The 23,153-nt window shown below is 37.8% G+C and overlaps 2 protein-coding genes across 3 annotated transcripts; one reads left to right on the top strand and one right to left on the bottom strand.

The window, feature by feature from the left end:
* The first annotated feature begins 1,334 nt into the window (after window positions 1-1,334).
* gcnt7 (glucosaminyl (N-acetyl) transferase family member 7) lies at window positions 1,335-17,262 on the top strand. 2 transcript variants are annotated; one of them, XM_042407202.1, is made up of 5 exons: window positions 1,335-1,463; window positions 13,734-13,979; window positions 14,319-15,060; window positions 16,024-16,119; window positions 16,582-17,262. In XM_042407202.1, the coding sequence occupies exons 1-5, from the start codon at window positions 1,389-1,391 to the stop codon at window positions 16,818-16,820; spliced, it is 1,398 nt and encodes a 465-aa protein (XP_042263136.1). In that variant the 5' UTR covers window positions 1,335-1,388; the 3' UTR covers window positions 16,821-17,262. The 2 variants fall into 2 exon arrangements, with proteins under 2 accessions (XP_042263136.1, XP_042263137.1); XM_042407203.1 differs by lacking the exon at window positions 1,335-1,463 and adding an exon at window positions 5,925-8,587.
* Window positions 1,835-22,580, bottom strand: rtf2 (replication termination factor 2). The gene is made up of 9 exons (XM_042407204.1): window positions 22,405-22,580; window positions 21,627-21,721; window positions 20,867-20,960; window positions 20,481-20,620; window positions 19,889-19,967; window positions 5,422-5,532; window positions 4,651-4,705; window positions 3,391-3,465; window positions 1,835-2,787 (listed from the first exon to the last, which is right to left on the bottom strand). Exons 1-9 carry the CDS (start codon window positions 22,471-22,473, stop codon window positions 2,582-2,584), a joined length of 924 nt encoding a protein of 307 aa, XP_042263138.1. The 5' UTR covers window positions 22,474-22,580; the 3' UTR covers window positions 1,835-2,581.
* Between the last annotated feature and the right edge of the window lie 573 nt (window positions 22,581-23,153).

A 23,153-nucleotide genomic window follows, 5' to 3' on the forward strand; every position in this document is an offset into this window, starting at 1 on the left:
TTTAAAATCACAGGGTGCGATAAGGATGCGTCTGCTGCCACCTTGCGGTTGGATCCTCACATTACGACAGTGCTCTTGTTGTACTCTGTCCCCCCTCGATAAAGGATCAAGATTACTTTAGAGCTTAACTCATATAAACTGTTAAATATACATATAAGCCTATCTGAGCAGAAGTTGCTGTTTTTATCCCATGAATCGGATGTAAGAGTGTAATTGTGGCAGATTATGTCTGTTTTTTTTATCATTAATGGAGCAAATCAGGCGGCGAGGGGAAAACTGGCCAATCACAGCCGGCGATCAGACTGATCAGAGCTGTAGGCTAAAACTCTGCTATGACGGAGTACCTTAAAATGACTTTGCTGTCATTTTAAGAGAGAGAGAGAGAGAGAGAGAGAGAGAGAGAGAGAGAGAGAGAGAGAGACGCCAGCTGGTCCTGATGCTCTGCCCACACACACAGGAAAGACAACAAACAATCTGGCCTAACCAAATCATCTCAAAACAAAAAAGGAAATCATATCAAATGTTGGAACGAAACCACTATATCACAAAGCAAATTAAAAATCCACTTGACCCTAAACAGAGAATGCATGGCGGCAGAGTATCTGACCACCGTGGCTGATAGGAAACGTTGACAATGTACAGACTAAGTGGACACAGCCTGGGCCATAGAAACAGGGCCGTCACAGGCAGAGCAGGCTACCCACGGAGTGCAGGCTGTGTTCATTTGTCATAAAAGAGAAGTTGAGACAGAATCTCACTTCATATTATATTGCAAGACATAAAAGGATTTGAGAGAGGTTTTATCCAACTCCCCAATCCTCAGAAACTGCTGCAATAGCCGCAAAATATGTTAAATATGTTCATACTCTAAGAGAAACAAGCAATGTTTGAGTGATTACATCTGTTAAAAAAATGTCTTTTATTATATTGCATTTGATATGATTGTTGATACTTGCATATCATTGTATATTTATTACTAATCATCTGTCAATGGTATTAATTCTCAGTACTGCTTTGGCAATATGAGTTTCTGATGTGTCACACCAATAAAGCTTATTTGAATTTGAATTTGAGAGAGCAGCTGTGGGTCGAGCGAGCTAGTGAATGAATGAAGAGACAGGGAGCGGTGGTAGCGAGAAAGCCGCTGAATCAGATCAGTAAAAGTTTATTTTCTGATAGTTTCACAGCGGTTATGCCCCCCTCCTTCCACCCATCCGCTCCACCCTGCGGCATTACACTGCACCGCCTGATATGGTCTGAATACGGTTTGATACTGGCAGCTGGATGCCATAGATAAACACATTCATCACTAAATAAACGACACAAGGAATCTCAAGCTCACACCTTTTACATGTAAGCACTGGTACGCTACGTAATAAGAACTTTCAATGGTTTGTTGTTTTTGGTGTGAATTTTCCCTTGAAGGTGTCAACAGGAAGTTGCTGCTGCTGCTGTCATCAAAGGTAATTGTTGCTCTTTCTTGTACATACAGCTTTGTGTAACCAAGCTTTAGATTACACACGAACCGCACATTACGGGCAACTTCTTGGGGATTTTACTTGTAAAATCAGCTACAGAATACACAAATATATAGTGAGTAATTTAAAAAAAAAAACTCATACAGTAGGATTGAATATAAATTTATTTTGACATTTGCTCATTACATGCAAAAAAAAGGATCTATGTCCAACTGCAAACAGGAAAAACACAACATTTCCTAATCTCCTTTAAAAAAAACAACAACAACTGTCTAAAGAAGAGAGTGTAGAAAATATGATAATTCAAATTCACTACATTTTTGCTATCACAAACTGGAAGCCAACATATTTTTTTCCCCCCACAGGTCTTCCAAAAATGCCCAGAAAAAATACTTATAAGACAGTGGAAGCATATTGTTTGGGATAAAAAAAAAAAAAAATTAAAATATCGCAGCTTGTGATGCTCAAGGTTGAGGGAGATCTCAAGTATGTTTCCTGTCGTCCTGTTACATTAACTGCTTTTTTTTTGCTTGTGCACTTGAGCTTGGAAGGAAAAAAAAGAAATCATTATCTGTATTATGTGTTCATTCACAGACAACAGTAGGAACTCTACAGATGTAGAGATTTTTTACAGATTTTCCCGTTAAATGAAAGAAATCAAGCCTATCTGACATTAGTTTTGTGATAGTCTCAACCATGAACTGTCCACTAGGAGACAGCAGAGTGACACAGACTATAATAATATAGTCTAAAAAAGAAAAAAAACACCCCTAACATCAATCCTCAAAGCACCTGTGAGTGAGAACAGAGAGATGCTGGGGGAATACATGGGGGACAAACTAGGTTACAAAACAAAGAGTGTGAACTGCTTGGGGAGCTATTAACAAAATGTCCACAACATGTAAACACTGAGCTATTGGGGACTGAAGAGAATGAGTCCGCACAGTGGTGACACTGTCATTAGAAGTCAGATGGGTAATATGTATGTGTGTGTGTGTATGTGTGTGTGTGTGGGCTGGCGATGAAGAACTAGATTTATCAGTAATGGCTCTTTAATGGGTCAAAATCTAAAAATGGGTGTTCTCTGCTCTGAGTGATAGTAACTAGAAGTGATACGGGGTGTGAGTGACCCAGTTGGATGTCTGATCTTTGGTGCGCTTTGCCGAGCTGTGGGAGGTGAACAGGGATTTAAAGGCTTCTGACTTCTCCGACATGTCCTGGATGGACCTCTTGGAGGCGGAGCTTGTTGAAGACTTGGAGCCTTTGGAGGAGCTGGAGGAGCTGGAGGATCCCGAGGGTCCGGCCACAGCTGGACGGTAGATTAGAAAACAGCCGGGAAAACAAAACAGCAAGAGGAAGGAGAAAGATGAGGATAAAGAAGAATGAGGCATAAAATGAGAAAAAAATAAATGAAGAGGATGAGGGGGAGGTTATCAACAAGATGATGAGGATTTTTAAAATTGGCTTCAGTACTAATATAATTAGATAATGTCCTATTGTACTGTATATTCATCTTGGTCTCTAACTTCTCTAAAACGTCATACTAAATGTAGCAAACTATATTAAAAAACCAACCAATTTTAAAGAGAAACCATAGTTTGCCTATATTTTGTGTTTGATCTGACACCCAATCAAAGCTTTTTAAAATGCTCCCTGAAGTTTAAAGTCCTCACTGAATGACATGAAGTAACGGACTATCTTTTTCAAAATGATCTGGCAAAATTTCACACACAAAACGTGTGCACTTTCAACAGTTTCTCTCTCAGAATGACTCATGTCGTAGGTGGGGTGGGGAGCCTTCTTCCTTGCAGCAATTCTGGCAGCCCAGAACTAATCCCAGCTTCAAATTTAGAGAGCTTATGTCTAAACGTACACTGACTACATTTCTAGGAGCAAAAGCGTGGTTAGCTACCTGACTGGCTGCTTTCACCGCCATTTTGTAGTGAGCTACTCCCTGCTACGTCCACTTGTGGAGATTGTGTGTCACCTGCAGGGAGAAATAAGAGTTAGGATATTTCATGAAGACAGAGAGGTGATATTTTGTTGAAATTATGATTGGAAAACTAACTGTACATTATGTATATGATAAAAACAAACTGATGTATATTTTAACCACATAAAAGGTTTATAATGGAAGTTCACTGTTGTTATTTTATAAAGGACACAACATATTGAGAAAAGAAGTCAGGGGAAATAAAAATAACTGTTTGTATTATATGGTTTTAATATAGAAATAATAAAACAATTCACAAACTTAAACCTAAAGGAAGCTTTACACAAGCAGGAAAGGGAAAGGGTGCACTTAGGCGATTGTTGTTTCATTGAAACTTAAGTTATGATGTCAGTAACACAAATAAGCTGCGAGTGTGACACAGCCAACACCCTGTTCACTTGTAAGAAAAGAGGCCTGTGCTATCCTAGAGACCTAAACAGGAAACCACACCACTGCTCTCAAAAGACACAGAACACTCAGGGTCTCTGATCTGAGATTTATAAACAGAGATTCAGACAGTAAAGCCACTGTACCTGTTCCAATATCACTTTTTTGTTTTTTTCCTTAATCAGGAAGCCCAAGAAAGAATATAAAAACCGGTGGAAGAGCGATACATGTTCTTGAAAATATTTACAAAGAGGAAGTTGTGCAAATATGAAGTGAGTACTAAATCAACACAGTGAGCCTGTCTAATATGACCAACCAATTTCACAAAACTGCTATAAACTGAAGAAATAATACATAATATGGACATGGATCTTGGGGTCAAGTCAGGTGACAGACTGGAAGAAAAAGATAAAAAAAAAAAAAAGCAGTGGCTATCTGCTGGTAACACAAAGATTCCCCACAGTGTTCCACAGCAGAGATGGTCTGCCTTACACAAAACAAATGCCATACAGTATATTTAATGATTGTTTAGATGTTCATCTGCAATCAAAACTGATCACGAGACACAATTGTGTTTGTCCGTCTGATTATATAATAAAGACGAAAGTATTTACTGAGATTTCATCTGGGTTTAAGGTTTGAATAACCCAGCTACTCCTCTACAGTGCATTCAAAACATTATCCAAATGAAGAAGCAAAGATTCCAGCATTTTGTTAGCTGTTTGGTTTTGGTTATGTAAATGCTAAACATATTACAAGGTGTATAATACTTTACCCAGGCTTTACACAAACCTTTTGATTCTGATGGTGTTGACACAGTTTCAGCGACTTTGCTCTTCTTCGATTTCTAAAAAGGGAGATGAAAATGTGTTGAGTACAAAATAAACACAAACAAAATCCCTGACATGACCTTTAACTTGAAAAACTATTCTAAGACAAGTATTTGATGGGAAGTATCAGTTTACAAAAGAAAAAAAAAATGGCAAAATTTCTTCTTAGTGGGTTGAAATATTAAAAAAGCTGACAGATAAATAGCTTTTAAAGTCCAGATGAAACAGCGTTTTGAGAGTATCTAACTTCTGTATCGTGACTTATTTGCAACAGGATAGACAGGCAGGGCATAACACGTTGGGAGGAACTTGATTTGAACGTTGGAAAGTGGGTGTGTCGTAATGAATCAGCTAAAAGTTGAAGACTAATTGATGGGTGGATGTCATGATGACATGGGTTGGTTAAAGCCTATGTAAGCACATGTCATATTTTGTTTTACAGGAAGAAAGCATAATTGGATTTTGATATAAAAACACAAAGAATTTTTTTTTTGTATTTTTTGGCATATATGAAATATATTATTGGCATATATATAATATATTAAATGTTAAATACGTGCACAATAAGACTGGGGATGTGATCTAAAAGAGTTTAAAACAAAGTATTTTTCATTTCATCTTGATTTTAAGAACAAACCAAATTATTTCACCTTCCAAACATAACCCCAGACGACCTATTTTATATTGTCATCATCTTATATTAACTTGTATCTCACTTAAAATGAAACCTCACCTTAGTTTTGGCTTTGGCCTTCCTCTCTTCCATCTTCACCCTCAGCTTCTCCACCTCCTCCTTTGTGCCATTGAGCACAACGATGTCCTCATCGTGAAACGGGTCCCCACACTGAAGCACACACAACATCCCAGTTAAGAGATATTATTAAATGACACAGTAGAAAACATCTGCACTAAAAAAAAAGGGATCCAAATTCAAAAAAATGATCAGATTGCGTGTATATCTTTAAAATGTGATGGGTAAGAAAATCTGGGCAACACTAAACTCTTGCTGGGCAGTAATTCAATATCATGATTCAACATTCAGTAGAATCATATCATGATTATATGATAAGATAACATGATTATATGTTTTTAATTCTGTTGTCGAAATGAAAGAATGTGAGCAAATTCTGATTAAAAACTGACAAAACTGAATATTGAAGTTCGTGTTATACATGTGCAAAGAGTTTTGTCTGTAGGGATAAATGAAAGCAAACAGTGTATAGAACATCAATTTGATTATTTCACCATTATTATTGTTTTTTTCCCCCAAATAATTAAGTTAAACACATCAGAACACATTGATAACTTAATGTCTAGTGTGAGATACCAGGCTCCTGTATTTTCTATTTTGGTGTTGGGGATAAACTAACGACTGAATCACATGTTGTATCGTTAAGGAAACCCACTAACTCCCTTTGGGAGAATGTTTTAGTTATTTTTAATTTGTTTGTTTTTTTTTTATTAGTGCTTTAGCAAAATTCCCCAAGCCACTTATTTATAGATCATTCCTGAGAAGTCCCATTTTATGTGTTCAGAGGATTTTCCCTTTTTTGATTCCACTGTCCACCAGCTTGAAGCATAAATTTCCCAAACACAAGTTGAGTTGTTACTAGGAAAGTTAAGAGAACAATTTCTCTGAAAAAGTCAATACATACTCTAAAAAAGGCATCATCCAGGCACATCTACTCAACATTCAGATGAGCAAGCCTCTTTAAAAAACACACAATCTCACAACATGATGTATGATTAGGTTAAAAGTCCAGATCTCAGCCTCAATAAGCTTCAGGTGTTCAACAAGTAAGGGGTACTCCTACTTTGACTTGTAAAGCCATGGTTTGTTTACCCAGCTTGATGGAAATCTTTAAATTGTTTTTGAGGTTATCCGAGGCAGGGCCAGGTAAGCTGAAAAAGCACATAGTAAAATAAGTCAAGCTATTTCCATACACGACTGCATAATTGTTTTTCCAGTGAAAAACAAAAAACATACACAGAGATTGTGCTGTGCAGTGATCTTTTCTGAAGTATAAAAGATCAACATTCATCCAGATCAGCATGCAGGTTGCATTTAGTTTACTCTGAAAGGAAAACTGAACCTAAATAATGGAAACAAATTGTCTATTCTAATGCTCAAAAATAAAATGATGTATTGTAGTTGGTATGCAGGTGATAGTTGAGCATGGTGGATGTTGTAACTACAGAATTGAACAGCAAGAAGCATGTGATCATGACTATTTCGTAATCATAGGTGTCTAGTGATGTATCTTATCTTTGTACATCTTTGTCACACCGCAGTATATCTATAACAGTTTATGAGCAACGAATGACTACTACAGGCCTATTTTTGTGTTTATGTTAGTATCCAACAAAATCTAAAAACGCTCCTAATGTGGATTTCCCACAGCTCCTCCATCGGGTACTAAATCTTGTCCTGTTTTAAAGATATTATTGGACATCTTATCATCTGGATGACAGGGCAAAATGAGGAAATGTGTCTTTTCACGACAGAAAAATTCCCTGTGCAGATAAAACTGTTTGGTAAACAAACCTCTACAACTGCAGAATACGTTGTTTCACTAAATCGAAAGTCTGCTTGTTTGTTAGAGCCCTAATCGAATTCTGGCAGATGATTCATTTTTCTTTTCTTTTTCTTTCCATATCAATTTCCTGTATAGATGTTAATGCAGCTTTAGCATTTGATTGATCCAGAACAGTTTGTAAATCAGATGCATTTCTCTTACACATGGCAAAAATCTCTAATTCATAAAAATTAGTGTATGACTGCAAAAACTATAATACTAACATAAGCTACAGTCTGCATGCCTGCCTCATAAAAAGGGAAAACACACCCGTATCCAAACACAAATATTAAACCCCTGAGTAACCAGCAGGGGATCTATTGTGTGTCTGTAATGCAGGCTCAGTGGGTGTGGACTCATGGCCATGTGCTCTGTTCAACACAAGAGAGATAATCTCAGAAGCTGACCATGCAGCAAACAAACTGTGTGCATGCTGCTCGGAAGTCAGTCACTCTGCTGTTGCTATTACCGTAAACCAACAGTGAGCTGAGCACCTTATCATGAAGTCAGTGAACAAGTCGACCACAACACTGATTCAGCACTAAACCCACCAGCTGACGAGCAACAAGAGGGTGAAGATGACATAGAGACGGCGCTACATGGAGAGACACTGTGGATAATTCAATATGTGCACTTTTAACTGGGTAGATGAACTGGAGTTAACCATATTTGAGAGACAAAGAAAAGAGGAACTTTAGATAACGATGACTGAGGAACGATAATGGAAAGTGAAAGGACTAAAAAGAAAAAAGGAAGATGCAACGGACCAGTGAGTAGGAAACTGTATGGGGAGGAGAATGGAAAAAAACCTTGGGGAGAGAGGGTGTGTGTGTGAGGTGTGAGTGTGTGCCTGTGTGTCAGGTGTGTGTGTGTGGGTGTAACTGCTGGTAACCAGGCAGGGACGGAACTCATCTCATGGGGATGCGGGGTGGGGGGAGCGACTTAATCAGCAATGAACACAACCAGAGAAAAAAAAAAAAAAAAAAAAATCCCACAAACATATGCAAAACACTGTCTCACTCAGACACAGATCTCAAGCTTAGAGAGCACAGCCTCCAGGTCACTCACTGCCAGAAACAACAGTAATCAAATCCTGACAACCAAATTTAGCTCAAAACTATAACAAAAGACCACTCCTGTTGCTGTTGTTGCTGGTGATGGCGCCAGTGGAAATTACTTACGTTCTCCGTGGGACTCTGGATGAATTGATATAAGACACTCGGAGTAGCTGTTTAGATTACCCTGATCAGAAAAGCTGCTGATGTCTAATGTTTTACTTCCTCTACGAGAAGAGAAGGACTACAGGCTGAACTGTCTCAAAAGGTAACTGGCTGACCTTGATCTGTCTTTGCCGTTCTGTCTTTACGTACTGTTCCTGTCTGTGTGTTTTATTGTATGCGTTGCATTTACTGTAATATAAGATTTAGATCAGTGGTTCTCAACTTTCCATTATCCAGGTCCCTTACTGCCCCCTGATCAATTAAAATATAGGCTAATTGTCTCCCCTGAATACTAATGTCGATTATTATTTTGTGTTATATCATTAAAAAAGCATATAAGAATAGCTATAAGAATAGAAATTCTATTTATAAGTGTTAAACAAATGCAGCGGCTAGAGATTTGATAGTAAAACTTTAATGAGGTTATGAATCATGAACAGTAGCCAATCAGAAAGCAGTCAGTTGGTGCTGGTGTCAAACAAGAAGCCCTCTTATCAATTGTTCCAAAGGAAAACGTGATGCTATCCAGCTGATTCATACCTGAATGTATGATGAATCATACCTACAGTGGTCAGAAAAATAACAACTGGCCTACAGGGGTTTTGGTTGGGGGGTTTGGAGGTCCTCCCCCAAGAAGATTCAATGTTATATAACTAAAAACTATGCAGTTTCACACAATTTCGGACTATTATCATTACAATATTTATTTTAAAAAAACTGTGTGTGCCATAAAAAAATAATAATCACAGAACATTGGTAAAACAGGCATATTGTGAATGGATTTGAGTCGGATTTTCTCATCCTCCAACAGTCAGGCTGTAGCCACTAGCCAGCTGTGGGGACGGTTATGGTTTTATCTTTATTTTATCAACAAACCATTTTTTGTCCCGTTTTGCAGATATCACAGAGACAAAACAGAGTGCACTAATGTCATCTTAGCACTTTTTGTTTCCTTGTTGCAAGAAAAGGCACACGTCAGACTTTATGATCCAACAGATATAGATTTTTACTGTCTGTTAATATTTGACTCGTTCCAGATTCATTCCAAAGTTCACAGATGAGTGGCAGCATTTTTTCTTTAACGAAACGTCAGAGGAAAGAAACAACAGTATTTATCAATACTCTTATCAGTTCTTTTTCATTACTAAAGAGTTGAGGGTTTTTGAATTATTATTTTAAAAAAATATGAATTCAGAACGGGGTTAGAATAGATTTATATTTCAAATATGACAAAAATAGTTTCTTACAGTAGCAACAGCAATGTTTCCATCAGCAAAGTCCCCTGGGGGTAAGTACCTCTCCCGTAGAGAAACACAACTTTAGATGAAAATCCCCAACTACAAAAACTGAGACGACCAAGCTAATTTCTCCTTATTTACATGTTGGGTAGTGCTCGCTTTGTATGTTATGAATATGAGGGGAAGGAGTGTGTGGGAGGTATCTCGACAGATTAGAAACCGTCGACATTTCCATAGCAGCCGCTCTATGGATATTTGTATCTCTGGTGCTGTTCTCAAGAACAACAGAGCTGTAACAGCAAAGGGGACTCAAGTGAAGAGGCTTCATTGACGTGGGATTAAGAAAGGTCCTCAGAGATGTCCAGCTTCTCTCTTCTAAAGAGGCTACAGAGCTATAAGATATATTTCTTAGCCTATGCAAGCTTTCTATCCTTCGGTCTTCCCACAGCTCAACAGCTCCAAAGCAAGAGTTTTTATATCCTGTACTTTTTTGGTTGATCATTATAATTTGCACAATGTTGAGGAAAGATGTGGACTTTATCACAATGTTAAGCTTGAAGTTAAGGATTTATAAAATTTGAATTGTAAATGCTACCCTCACTGCATAAAATACAAAGGCAAAGCACCCAGGGAAACTATGACACCAATTCATTTAGTAACTAAAGTGTTCCAGTCTCATGGGTGGAAACTAGAGGTGCAACGGATCACAAAACTCACAGTTCGGATCATATCATGGTTTTAAGTCCAGGATTGGATCATTTTTTGGATCAGCAAAAAAAAAAAAAAAAAGATGTCCAATTTTTAAATAAAATCTTAAAATCTATAAAATATTCAATACTCAATTGTTAAATTGAAGTGCATTATTAGGCATGATACCTTCCTCCTTTAAACATGGTAGTGAATGAAACGATAGCCTGTGTCTACATCATCAAAACTTGATGATAACTGACTAACATGAATACCCGTCTTGTCCTACAGCTTAGCTTGTTGAACGAGCCACCAAACAAATATTCACCAGGGAAAAGTGCACCGCTAATGTCAGTTAGCAGACAGTCAGTAACCAAATCTAAGCCACTCAGGCGTGAACAAATTAAAAAAAAAATTCTGCCTTTCTTTCACATCTGGAGTCAGATAACATAGAACAAACTGTATGGAATACCTTAAACTTCCGTCAAGTTGATAAAAAATCTTAACCCCATGTTCATTTTAAACGTGACTTATATGAGTAATGCAAAGTCTGTTTACATTTAAGCTTAAAACATATGACTCTTACTCTTGTCTTTCACAAGATCATTCAGAAAGTAATATTTTGTGTCACATCTACAGGTACAACACCAGCAGTTATCGGCAAACCTTATTCAAAAGCTTAATATAATAATTGCCAGAAGTCCAAGTGCATATATTTATAACTGTGCTTTTGGCTTTTCACTGTTACTAGTGACAGATGTTGCCATTCAAAACACTCAGAATTTCAGATTGACCAAGAAACAGGTAACTTACTGATGATAATAATACACTTACTGATAATGATAGCTGCTGTTCTGAGAAGGGTTATACTGAGATCTGGTTTTCAGTAAACAAGCCAGGTCTGGTTTGAGGGAAGAGGTTGAGATGCGTAAAATGTCACGTAGGTGGAAGTCACTTGGTCTTGACCTAACCAAGAACTGCTTCGAGTTCATGACAGAGAATGTCTTCTCACACAAATACGTGGAGCCGAATAAGCTCAACATTATCTTTGCAAATGTTCGCATTTCTGGAAACCTAAAAGTCAACAACAGAAAGCTGCTGGTGTCTGCCACGCCACTCATTGTCAAACTGCAGCTCAATGAGCTCCAGCTACAGCTGTGGCGAAGCATCACTGGGGTCCACGGAGAAGGGAGAAGAAAAAAGCAACATGTCCTTTTCAATAGCTGCAAAATCCCGAAAGCGTTCCTTAAACTCCACAGAAAGAGATCCAATGGCTGCTGCATACCTCTTCGTTTGCACACCGATGTTGTCCTGTGGAAAACTGTCCATGACCTCTTGCAAAGCTAAAAAATGTGCAGTGCAGGGTTCAATCTGTGACAAGTGTCTTTGGAAAAGTTGCAACTTGGTTCCAAAGGCCTTAATGTGTGCATATAGTTGGCTCACCACTGCGTCTTGTCCTTGGAGGCTAACGTTCAACGCATTCAGATGCTTCGTTATGTCAACCAAAAAAGCTAAATCTGCCAGCCATACAGTATCTGACAGTTCTTGCATCGGTTGTCCCTTTTCAGCCAAAAAATGTCCAATTTCTTCTCTGAGAGAGAAAAATCGCTGCAGTGCAGACCCCAACTGAGCCACCTCACATCAGTATGATATACTACATCTCCGTATTCAGCCTGGATGTCAAGCAGGAACTGCTTAAACTGGCGATGGTAAAGGGCTTTAGAGCGAATAGAATTGATTGCCTTTACCACGGGTTTCATAACATGATCATATTTGAGATGTTTTGCGCAGAGAGCCTGCTGGTGAATTATACAGTGGAGTTTAATGGCATTACCTCCTTCTTCGCTAACTTTGTTGCAGATCAATGTGGACAATCCACTTCGTACACCAACCATGGTGGGCGCACCATCAGTAATCATCCCACTAACTTTACTCCTTGATAGTTTCATATCATCAACAGCTGCACAAACAGAAACGAATAAATCCGTTCCTCTTGTTTGGCCTTTAAGGCTTTGGAGGTCAAGCAGCTCCTCTCTTGCGTTTATGTCATCGTCAACTTGTCTCAAAAAAATCAGTAACTGTGTCAGATGCATCTGTGCTTTCACGGCAGGCTAATGAAAAAGTCACTCCTGTCCCCCAGTTGTCTCTGAATATCTGACGATATGTCCTCTATTCTCCGTGCCACAGTGTTACGAGCCAGGCAAACATTAGCAAATTCTTGCTTCTTCTCGGGGCAAATGTTCTCCACCATTTTCATGACACAGTCCTTGATAAACGTACCTTCTGTGAAAGGTTTGCCATATTTGGCGATTAACATGGCAACTTCGTAGCTTGCCTTGGTGACGGATTTATTTGACTCACAGGCCTGCACGAAGAGTCGCTGTTGTGAGGCTAAAGCAGCTTGGAGTTGCTTCACTTTTTCTGCGCGCTCACTCCCTGTTAGCTTGTCGTATACGTTAGCATGTTTTGTCTGGTAATGTCTCTTTACATTGAATTCCTTAAACAAGGCAACAGTCTCTTTACAAATTAGGCAAACACAATTGCCTCGATTTTCAGTGAAAAAATATTGTAATTTCCATCTCTTTTATCTCAAGATATTATTCCTTTGTCTGCATAAATTAGCTCTTTTCATAATTCTATGAAACAAAAGATAGCGAGCTAAGCTAAACCTAAGCAAGATGTAACCAACAATTGTCTGACATTTTTACTTGATAATTGACTGGTTATCAAATTTATAATTAAAACATTTGATCACCAGTGGAACAACTCACTGCTTAATTACCTAGCTAATTATTTCAGCACTAATTTCATCCGTGCATCTAGCAGAGCTAAAATATTTATAATATAACAAAAACTTAAATGACTGGGTTTAAAAGGTTTTTATAGTAGCAACTTTGACTCTATATTTTGCCTAGGGTGGTTGAACCATTTCCTCTCATCAGTTTTGTTTTGGCTTATTTGCATGTTGGTTGGGGTGTAAAAGTGAGACAGAGCAGCTCTCTGCAGGTGGAATTTCTTACACTGCATGATTATAGAAATCTCACGATATAAATGTTACATATAATGTTACATATTTAGGGGAATTCTACTATTAAATGTTGTGTTTCAGAAAGACGAACCAGATACAATTGGTTTCCAGTTATGCTTGACATCTCAGATAACAGTTATTAAAGGACTAAATTTGGTACACTAAACTACATTTCTTGAGCTAAAAGCTGGCTCTATCAATTAGGGCTAACCTACATATGTAACCTTATTTAATATCCCTCATGGGTCCAGGACCCTTCTGCAAATTATTAACCAATCTGGATATCTTTATTGCAGGAGTTTCATCTGTGGTGGTGCTGTCTGAATACAGAGAAGGCTATTATGCGCCAGCTTGAAGGGGCAAAATGCAGCTTCCTGTTGTGCCTGGGGATGAGTATTATGGTCTTCTCAGTTTTTTACTTGATGACCAGAATGCCGACAGAGCCCAAGCCCTTAGAGCCGCCAACTCACAGGCCCTCTTACAATGAATGTAAAGCTGTTCTCCCCGACACTGAAGAAGGAATAGAATGGCACAGCTTCAAGGTATGTTTCATTTTCTATTCCATATGAACTTATTTGCAGGAGAGTAAATTATTATGAGAATTATACAGAAAATTCTGGATCAAATTTTCCAAATTTTTAAACTGACACAAGTACCAGGTAGTATTTACCATGTGGCATTGCCATCCTTATTTGCTTAATCTAACTCTATTACTAGTGGAGCTAGAAACATTTTATATTATTGGTAATATACACCGCATTTAAAAAATGATTTTTTTTTAAATGTATAAAATAAGAAATTACAACAATCAAACCAAAACAATTAATTTACCAGATCCATTATTTTACAGGTGTAGTGTTAATGTTTTTTTCTGTCTACAGGCACAAAGCTATATTCTGAATAGCCATCTGCAGTGCTCCAATTTGACCAGAGACCTTAACTTTATCACAAGACCACTAAGCCTCGAGGAGGAGAACTATCCTTTAGCATTTATTGTGACTGTTCACAAGGAGCTGGAGCTTTTCGTGCGCCTATTGCGGGCCATTTACATGCCCCAAAATGTCTACTGCATTCATGTGGACGCTAAGGCTCCTTCGGAGTACCAAGCGGCCGTACGGAAGCTTGTCAGCTGCTTTGAAAATACTTTCCTCTCCAGCCGCAGCGAGACTGTGGCCTACGCTGGGTTTTCCCGTCTGCAGGCAGATCTGAACTGCATGAAGGATTTAGCAAAGTCCCAGATAGGCTGGAGAAAGGTGGTGAATCTGTGTGGACAGGACTTCCCTGTCAAGAGTAACCTGGAACTGGTGCAGTACATGCAAAGCAAAGAGTGGAAGGATAGAAACATGACCCCTGGGATCAAGCAACCAGTGTCTATGAGGTACAGGACACATTTCCAGCACAAGGAGATCATTGGGTCTCATGTAGTTGCGAAAGGGAAGGGACTGAAGAAAGGTCCTCCTCCACACCATCTGGAGGTGTACTTTGGAACAGCCTACTACGCTCTCACGAGGGCCTTTGTAGACTTTGTTCTGAAAAGCCCAATAGCCCACGACCTCTTGGAGTGGTCCAAAGACACGTTCAGCCCAGACGAGCACTACTGGGTGACACTCAACCACATCAAAGGTAAACTACCTGGTACACTGAAAGGTGGTGACTTCCAGTAAAGCTGACATACAATTTTTCCAGATCTGTAACATAAACCTTGGTATATAAATGTTAATTATTAACTACTGTGATGTTTAAACAAAAGGAGACCCGAGAAAGAACAAGGTCATACAGTAACTTCAACCATAGCAAACATTGTATACTGACTTGATGACTGTGCTCTTATGGCACCGGTCATGATTTCAAGTTTGCACGGGCTGTGTGATCTAAAGCAATGTAATGGTAAGAGAGAACACCTAAAATTCCCCTTTTGGGAGGCACTTCAACAAATTTTTGTGTTCAGCAAAATTTTATGATAAAGTCAGAGATGAGAAAAGTCACTGGTGTTAACTAATTTTAAAAATTAGTCTTGAGTTTAATTGGCCATACAGTGGGCTACAGCATGACTGAGGTGATCACACAAGAGCACTGGCACATTAAGTAAATGCTATTGAAATGTGTGAAGATGTTGGAAGTTTTTTTTCTTTTTTTACATATAAAAAAGGTCACTTGAAAAAAATGGTACATTTATTAGTCACCATCTCAAAGTAACACATTTCCTTTTTTTTTATCCCACCCCTATGGGGTGAAAGAAAACTACAACATGCCCACATACAGTATCTAGTTTAAAACTGAGATCATCATAAAAACACTGATTGAAAAGAGAGAAAGAAGCACCATATTTCCTTGTCAATCCTATGGCCTATGCACCTGACCTTCACAGACTTGATTGATTTTGATATTCCTGTTAATCATTTTCTTAAAATTTGAGCTTTTAATCATCCATGGGTGTGTTTTGTTTTGTTTTGATGGTTGTCATAGGGCTGTATTTATATTTGGCAAATTAAAAATGTGATTTAGCATTGCTGGTAGTTAATAAATACCTATAATCCAATTTGGTCACATAATAATGATTCATCCTGTCTGATTACGTGTTTGAAGAAGCTCCTGGCAGCAACATAGATGGAGGTTGGGCAGGATCCATCAGGGCAATCAAGTGGAAGGATCAAGAAGGAAAGGCACACGATGGTTGCAAAGGTACATTATACTGTAGTACAGCATTTACAGTGATGGAGGTCATTTTTTGTGGCCAAACCCACTAGTACACTACATACTCTATCTCTGTCCTATGAAATAAAGATGGTCTGCAGTTATGTTTGGCTGTTTGGCTCCAGACAGGCTTACAGAACCATTTACTGACTAAGGAAACTCAGGATTTACAAAACAAAAGATGATAAGAGGACTAATCTGATACGGCGTCCTCTCAGGTTTAGACTATGTTTTATCCAAGCTTCTGCAGTATAAAAATAGGAAACATGATTTTTATATAACAAGAAAATACCCGCATCTTTTTAGAGAAAATTTTACAATGGCACACAATCTACCCACATACAGAACACACACAACATCATGAAAGTCTGATATTCTCTGGTAAAAGAGTACCAGGCCTAAAATCTAATATACAGGTGCATGACCATTGTTGTCTCTGTCATTTTCTAGGGCGTTATGTACGAAACATTTGTGTCTACGGAATGGAAGACCTGCCATGGATCATTAACAAGAAGAGCATGTTTGCCAATAAGTTTGAGAGTAAGACTTTTCCTAAGGCGCTGGACTGTCTAGAGCAGTGGCACAGGAACAAGGTGCTCATGCAGGCAACTGTTCCCATAGAGCCGTCATGGCGCCTGGCCAGCTTAAAGCAACTAAAGCAGCAGCAGCTACTTCAAGAGAAGTGCTAGGGCATGAAATTGCTGTTGGTATCCTAAACAAAAGCTGGGCTACAGTGCATGCAGCCCAGATTGTTTGCACTCATTCAGTGGTCACTTTGAGCACTGTTCACTGTAAAGACTCTGCAACATGAGTATTGTTGAGAGATGTATGTGTCTGTTTATGAAACTGTAAGACGGCTGTTCTTGTTGATATTGAAACAATATATATGCCATTCACTTCAGTTTGAAAGGCTACTATCTTTGGTGGCCAGAGAATATAAGTATCTTTACAGTAAAGGAAAAACAGTTAAAGCATGTAAACAAGTAAAATAACTTCCATGGAGAAAGCATACACATATATAACAAGACACCGTTTGAGACCACTACACAACACAAAGTATTGAATAAACATTTAATATTATTTAATTAAATTTATTATGTATTTGTTTTAATTTGATATTGTTCAGCATGTCGTCTAGCTTTTAAAAAAAATCACCTGTGGATAAAACTGTTGTCTATTTTTCTTTTGTAATGGATTAGATAGTAGCAGATGCAATGAAATAAAGACAATTTGGAAACAATCTCCCTGCCCTTCTTGCTGACATTCCATCCTATTTTTCACTTTATCGTGTAAAATGTTTGTCAGAGTGACTGTAGAGGTTAAATCTCCTCCCCAGCATGTTTCAGGATGCACAGCACTCTTTCAGGTTTCAGTGTGAACAATGAGGCTACGGAAGACCGGAAGATTATCTAGTGAGTCAAGGACAACCAGACTTGCCTTTTCTCTGTTGCATACAATTATGTTTTGACTGCACAAAAAGCCACTTCACATCTGAATAAATAAATTTAAAAAAATTAATTATGGCTTTCACTATAAACCACTTAGAGGAAACGGTATAGTTATATTCACCAGAGCTTGTTGGCTGAGGTTACTTTTAACTGTGTTGAGAAACTTGTCTGGTCACTACTTTGAGATATTTTCCCTGCATTTTTATAGGAAGATAAGTCTTACAGAATTGACTTATTTGGGCAAAAAGCTGTTTGGGGAAAACATCAGACCTCTTGCATAATCGAAGTAAGACACACAGCCTTGGGGTGATTTCAGACCACTTACAGCACTGAGGTTTTATGGTTTTTGCTTGGTGATGCGAAGTCCTATTACTGCATTCTCACATGTTCACTAAATATGCCAACAACTGTCCGAGTCTACACGATGCCAGGCAATGTGAGATTGAATTAGAAGGAGGTACAGGTAGCCTAAATGTCAATGACTATAAATTCAAGAAATTGTGTGTTGGCTATAATGCACATCTCAGTTAAACTAAGTTTTCTCACATGGATCACTGTAGCTTTTCTTGTGGTTTCGGGACCTACTTCTGGCAAAGTAAAACAACTGATCTGTGCCAAATGCTTCCACTTATATAGAAACAACAACAGTGATTAGATATCATCCACTATCTGCTACCTCAAAATAGCCTCTGCATGAGAAATTACAACCATGGCTTTAAAGTTACTAAAGCTAACAGGTCAAGACCCAAAATGGCTCATAGGCCTGTATCTCTGAGATTCCCATGTGGCTCCATTTGGCTCACTGTCAGAAACAACTAGAAAGGAAGAGCAATGCTGCCAAAAAATGCCTAGAGACACTTGATGAAAAATAGTCAAATATGTGTGATTTTCTCAGGTAAGCTGGGACTGTGAACAATTTCCACTTTGGACAGTGATGACTGAAATAACGCCAAAAAAAGGAACAACCTATATCTACATCATCAAAGGGGCACTGAAAAAAAAAAAAAATACATGACTGAATTTTCAACCATTTGCTAAAAGTGTGAGATAATCACACATCAGAAGAGGGTCAAACTGAGCTACAAAGGTATTTGTAACAGGTATGTGCTGACTGTAGTGGCTCTATCAAAGCAGAAGTGGCAAGGCAGAAGTGGCTTTGCCACTTCTGCTTTGCCCTTTTTAGAACATGTGCTTTTTTTAACTGCTGCTAGAGCTATTTTAGTTCATGCCACTGTTGTTCTTAGGGATACTGTTGTGAGTAAGCCTGCCAAACCCCCGTTCAAAAATTTATGAAGTAAATCTTTGAAAAACTTGGAGATGTTATGTGAATAGTTTTTATCATTTTATTTTACAGTGCCACTGTATTACCTAACTTGATATGCAACTGTCATTTTGGATTACCTATAAAAAATAATAACATAAAACTGATATGTTAATCATCCATCCAGTTTATATCATACACCTGTCTGACATATGTAAATTTCAGCTACACATTTGTATAGACTCTAAAATGATCACCACCAACAAGCTAACAGTCTCAGACTGTGTCCTCAGGTATGATGTTTATTGATTTGCATGGTTTCCTCATATCTTGACAATAATTTTGAGTACTACCCATCTTTTATATACCTTAATGGTGTCAATGTTGTTTTTTATTTCAAGCTATATTTTCATAGATAGCTGATACAATTTTCTTTTTATTCAAGTAGCTGCCATACTGTGCATGGGAGCTTTAAAACATCACACTTCAGAGTTTTAACTCACATTCTTATTCATCTCAGCAACAGACTGTTCATCCGGAACCAAGTCAATGCCCGACTGCTGGTGTGTTATCTACATTGATATCAAGACTGCTTATTTACAAAGCATTAGCAATGAGAGATCTCTGTATGTGAATCAAACAAGCAGAATTACTGCGAAAGACTGGGAGGTCAGTGATGTAGAGCAGTTTAATAGAAGAATTGGTTTAAAATCTACCAGGAAAATAAAAAAAAAGATTCATAGTTGGCAAACCACTAGTTCATCAAAGAACTAAATTATTATCGATGTGAAAGTTGTAGCATATGTAGCAATGTTTTCCTTGATTCAAATTGCTTACAAACTGCAGATTTAATAGTAAATTATTGGGTAGTTATTTAATATTTTAGTGCTTTCCTATCTCTTTGACATTTTTACACTATCCACAGTGAGTTACACATAAATGTATAAATGTGACAAGGGTGGGTTTATTAGTAAAAAAAAAACAAAAAACATACATATATTGATTTGGAACAGATCAACTGGAAAAGAAAGGATGAAATACTGCTCACCTTGTGGCAGATTTCTGTCTTGACCTCCTTCAGGGCTCGGTCAGAGAAGACACAACCACAGGTCTGCAGGTAACAGAACCTGAAAATGGAAACATCAGGTAATATGAAATACAATATGTGGGTTTTTTATCTTGAACCTTTTACAGCCTTTTTAGTGTGTATGACCATTCCCTGTGCAAAATGAACAAATGAAAAGGGCTCCCTTGGCCATGAGGAGCATTTTCTAACAGTGTTAAGTCTAAAACTTTGAATGAAGGTTTATAATAGCGGAGTACGCTCAAATGCTCTAGCAACATGCTCACTTATACACAGCATTGAATATAATACAAGCAGAAACATCATGAAGATACAGATACACGTCTGCACTGTTCACACAGATACCGATGAGCTTAATTTAATGGCACATTGTGATCAACAGTGAACTTTCCAAGAATCTAACAGTTTTGAAAATTAAATTCTCACCTAATAAGTAGATTAGTATTAGACGATAAACTGGGTGAACAAAGCTGATATTTAAGACAAATGGAGAACATTTTTTCATTATTATTATTTATGATTCTTAGGCTGAGGACCCTTTACTAGTTAATGTTACCTGTGCTTGCCGTTCATCTCCAACCCAACAACAGGGCAAATGAACATGCCACAGTGGATGTCCTCATATCTGTCTCCTTTAGTATTTCTTCTCTCTCCCTCCCACTCAGGGTTATCAGTCAAGTTGAGCTCCTTTATATCCTGGTAATAGAGGAATAAACATGCACAAATTTCCACATGAAACCAAAATAAATGCTCACAAGTGTCAGTGCCCCCCCACACAAATATATAAACAAACACATTTACATGCACTCAAGTTCCCCTACATGTATGAATGCATAACCAGTCGACTTTAGAAATAGGATTATATATTAACATTCATCAAAGAAAAGTTGGGAAATTATCAGTGAATTTTGACAAGAGTACAAAACTTCAGTGTTAACATACCTTAATCCCACGAATGTGTGCTACAGCCTCAGCATTGGGTCTCTCGGCAGACTTATCCAGAAGGTATTCAATGATGGCATCTTTATTATAGAGCCTGTAACAAAACGTTGATCTGACTTTTAGTACACAGTGTATTTCAATCTTTAACACAAGACTGTGACCGTGTTGCACACACTAACTCAGACAACATGTTCACATTGTCACATAATAATAATAATAATAATAAACTTTATTTATATATCACCTTTCATAACATAAAATGCAGCTCAAAGTGCTTTACAGAAAGAGGTACAAATAAACAAAAAAACAGATATGGCACATTTAACAAGCCAGCATTAAGCGACCTAAGCGAACAGTTTAGAACATATTCTGACAAGCAATCAGAGATATGAAGTTGCTAGACCTTTTTTGGGCTTTAAAAACAAGTAAAAGAATTTTAAAATCTATCCTCAATGTTACATGTAGCCAGTGCAATGAAGCTAATATTAGTGTAATATGTTCCCTTTTCCTAGTTTTGGTTAAAATTCTTGCTGCTGAGTTTTGAACGAGTTGCAGCAGATCAATGGTTTTATTTGGTAATCCAGTATGAAGTGTATTGGAATAATCTAAGTGTGACAAAACAAAAGGCATGACTGAGTTTCTTGGCATCTTCCAAAGTTATTATCAATTATAATTATCAGGCCATTCTGTCTCCACAGCTGTAACAAGGGAGCAAATTTAACCCTGATTATCAATGAGTAAACAGAAAGACATCCCTTACCTTCCCAGGTCGCAGGAAACAATGGGGCGTCTGAGTTTCTCCTGGCTCAAGGCACAGTACTTCCATTTTGCGGCCAACTCTGCATTTTTGTCAACCTGGATACATTGGCATAAAAGTATACAAAAGTATATCACACACTAAAATTCAAACGCCACATGATCGAGAGCCACTATACCTAGAGTAGGTTTAAATAGCGGTAAGGCTTTTGCTACTATGTCTAACACTTATTCATAACTATAATAATGGTATCAGAGGCTAACTTTAACGTCGTTAAGTTAACGCTGTGTGAATGTTGTAAATGAAATGTGTTAACTAACCCTACGCTGGCGTTTTGGCCAGGACAAAAATAGATAATGAATCTCAAGAGACGCGCTGGTTAATTATATGAAGATTAAATTACATACTTAACACCAATGTTAGCTGGTTGTTTAGATTCTTCTTTCGTTTGTGAAGATTAAACCACCGTAACGTTAACTATTTTAAAAGCTAACGTTAGCTAATTTGTTAGCCAACCAAGCTACATTTCACGATATAACATCTCACACAAGAGAACCGAGCACACATTAGATCCAATGACTGGCTAATCTATCTTTATAATTATCACTACTATTTAAAATAAGACTCGATTTAGTATGTCACTTAGTATTTCCAAGACAAATAGTTATGACAATATCATGTTAGCCTGCTAGCTAGCTGACAATTAGCATCCTGACAGCTTTTGTCAACGTCGCCAGCAATGATGAATTTGAAAAGGAAGAATGAAACAACCGTAACGTACCTTCTCAACTTTTTTGGGCCCCTTCACCAACTCGTGTCTTTTAGGAATGGTCCCACCATCACATCCCATCTTGAAAGTTGACTTTAGAAGTTTGATTACACCACTTAGCTAACTGTGGACAAAGCTACATACAGGAAGGAAGTTCCCAGGTTGTAAACAAACAACAAGACGTCTGCAAAACTCGCGAGATGTACGAGTAATTTCGATATCGCCCTCTAGTGGCTGAAGGAGCAAACCCTCTTAGTGTATTTTGTAGCCTCAGCCACACTGTGGAAGCATCACTCCAAATATTAGTTTACTAGCTTTTGCTCAGCAAGCAGCCTGTCAGGAATTGTCAGTTATGAGTGGGAAGCAAGTAAAAATGTACCCTAAAACTAAAAGTACGAAATGTTTTCTTTTTAACAGAAAAATGTGGAAAGATGTGATTAAGTAATTAATTTCTAAGAAGTCTATGGATTGTATACTAAATTTAAGCTGTTATGATTTTTATGACCGGTTACTTATTAGTTTTTCACACCATTCTCACAGAATGGCACATGCATAGGCTATATTTATATAACTGACGTACTTATTAATGCAAGATAAGAAAAGAATATCATAAAGTGAGAGGGGGAAAATAAGGAGTAACAGAGAGGAATATTTTAGTATGGTACACAACATTATACCATAAACATAAACCCTTTTAGAAAAATTGTAGGAAGTATTATTTTGATGTCAACATTTTCACAAATGAAAAGTTCCTGCATGCA

Source organism: Thunnus maccoyii, chromosome 3 (assembly GCF_910596095.1).
Source record: "Thunnus maccoyii chromosome 3, fThuMac1.1, whole genome shotgun sequence".
In the NCBI taxonomy this organism is placed as follows: Eukaryota; Metazoa; Chordata; class Actinopteri; order Scombriformes; family Scombridae; genus Thunnus; species Thunnus maccoyii.

Excerpts from the sequence above, each read along its gene's own strand:
- gcnt7 (XM_042407202.1), top strand. The coding sequence starts at position 1,389 with ATGGTTTGTTGTTTTTGGTGTGAATTTTCCCTTGAAGGTGTCAACAGG. Across the intron at positions 1,464-13,733 it reads TGCTGCTGCTGTCATCAAAG|GAGTTTCATCTGTGGTGGTG; the intron begins GTAATTGTTGCT and ends TCTTTATTGCAG. Across the intron at positions 15,061-16,023 it reads GACACTCAACCACATCAAAG|AAGCTCCTGGCAGCAACATA; the intron begins GTAAACTACCTG and ends ACGTGTTTGAAG.
- rtf2 (XM_042407204.1), bottom strand. The coding sequence starts at position 22,473 with ATGGGATGTGATGGTGGGACCATTCCTAAAAGACACGAGTTGGTGAAG. Across the intron at positions 21,722-22,404 it reads GGCCCAAAAAAGTTGAGAAG|GTTGACAAAAATGCAGAGTT; the intron begins GTACGTTACGGT and ends CAATGTATCCAG. Across the intron at positions 19,968-20,480 it reads GAGATGAACGGCAAGCACAG|GTTCTGTTACCTGCAGACCT; the intron begins GTAACATTAACT and ends TTCCATTTTCAG.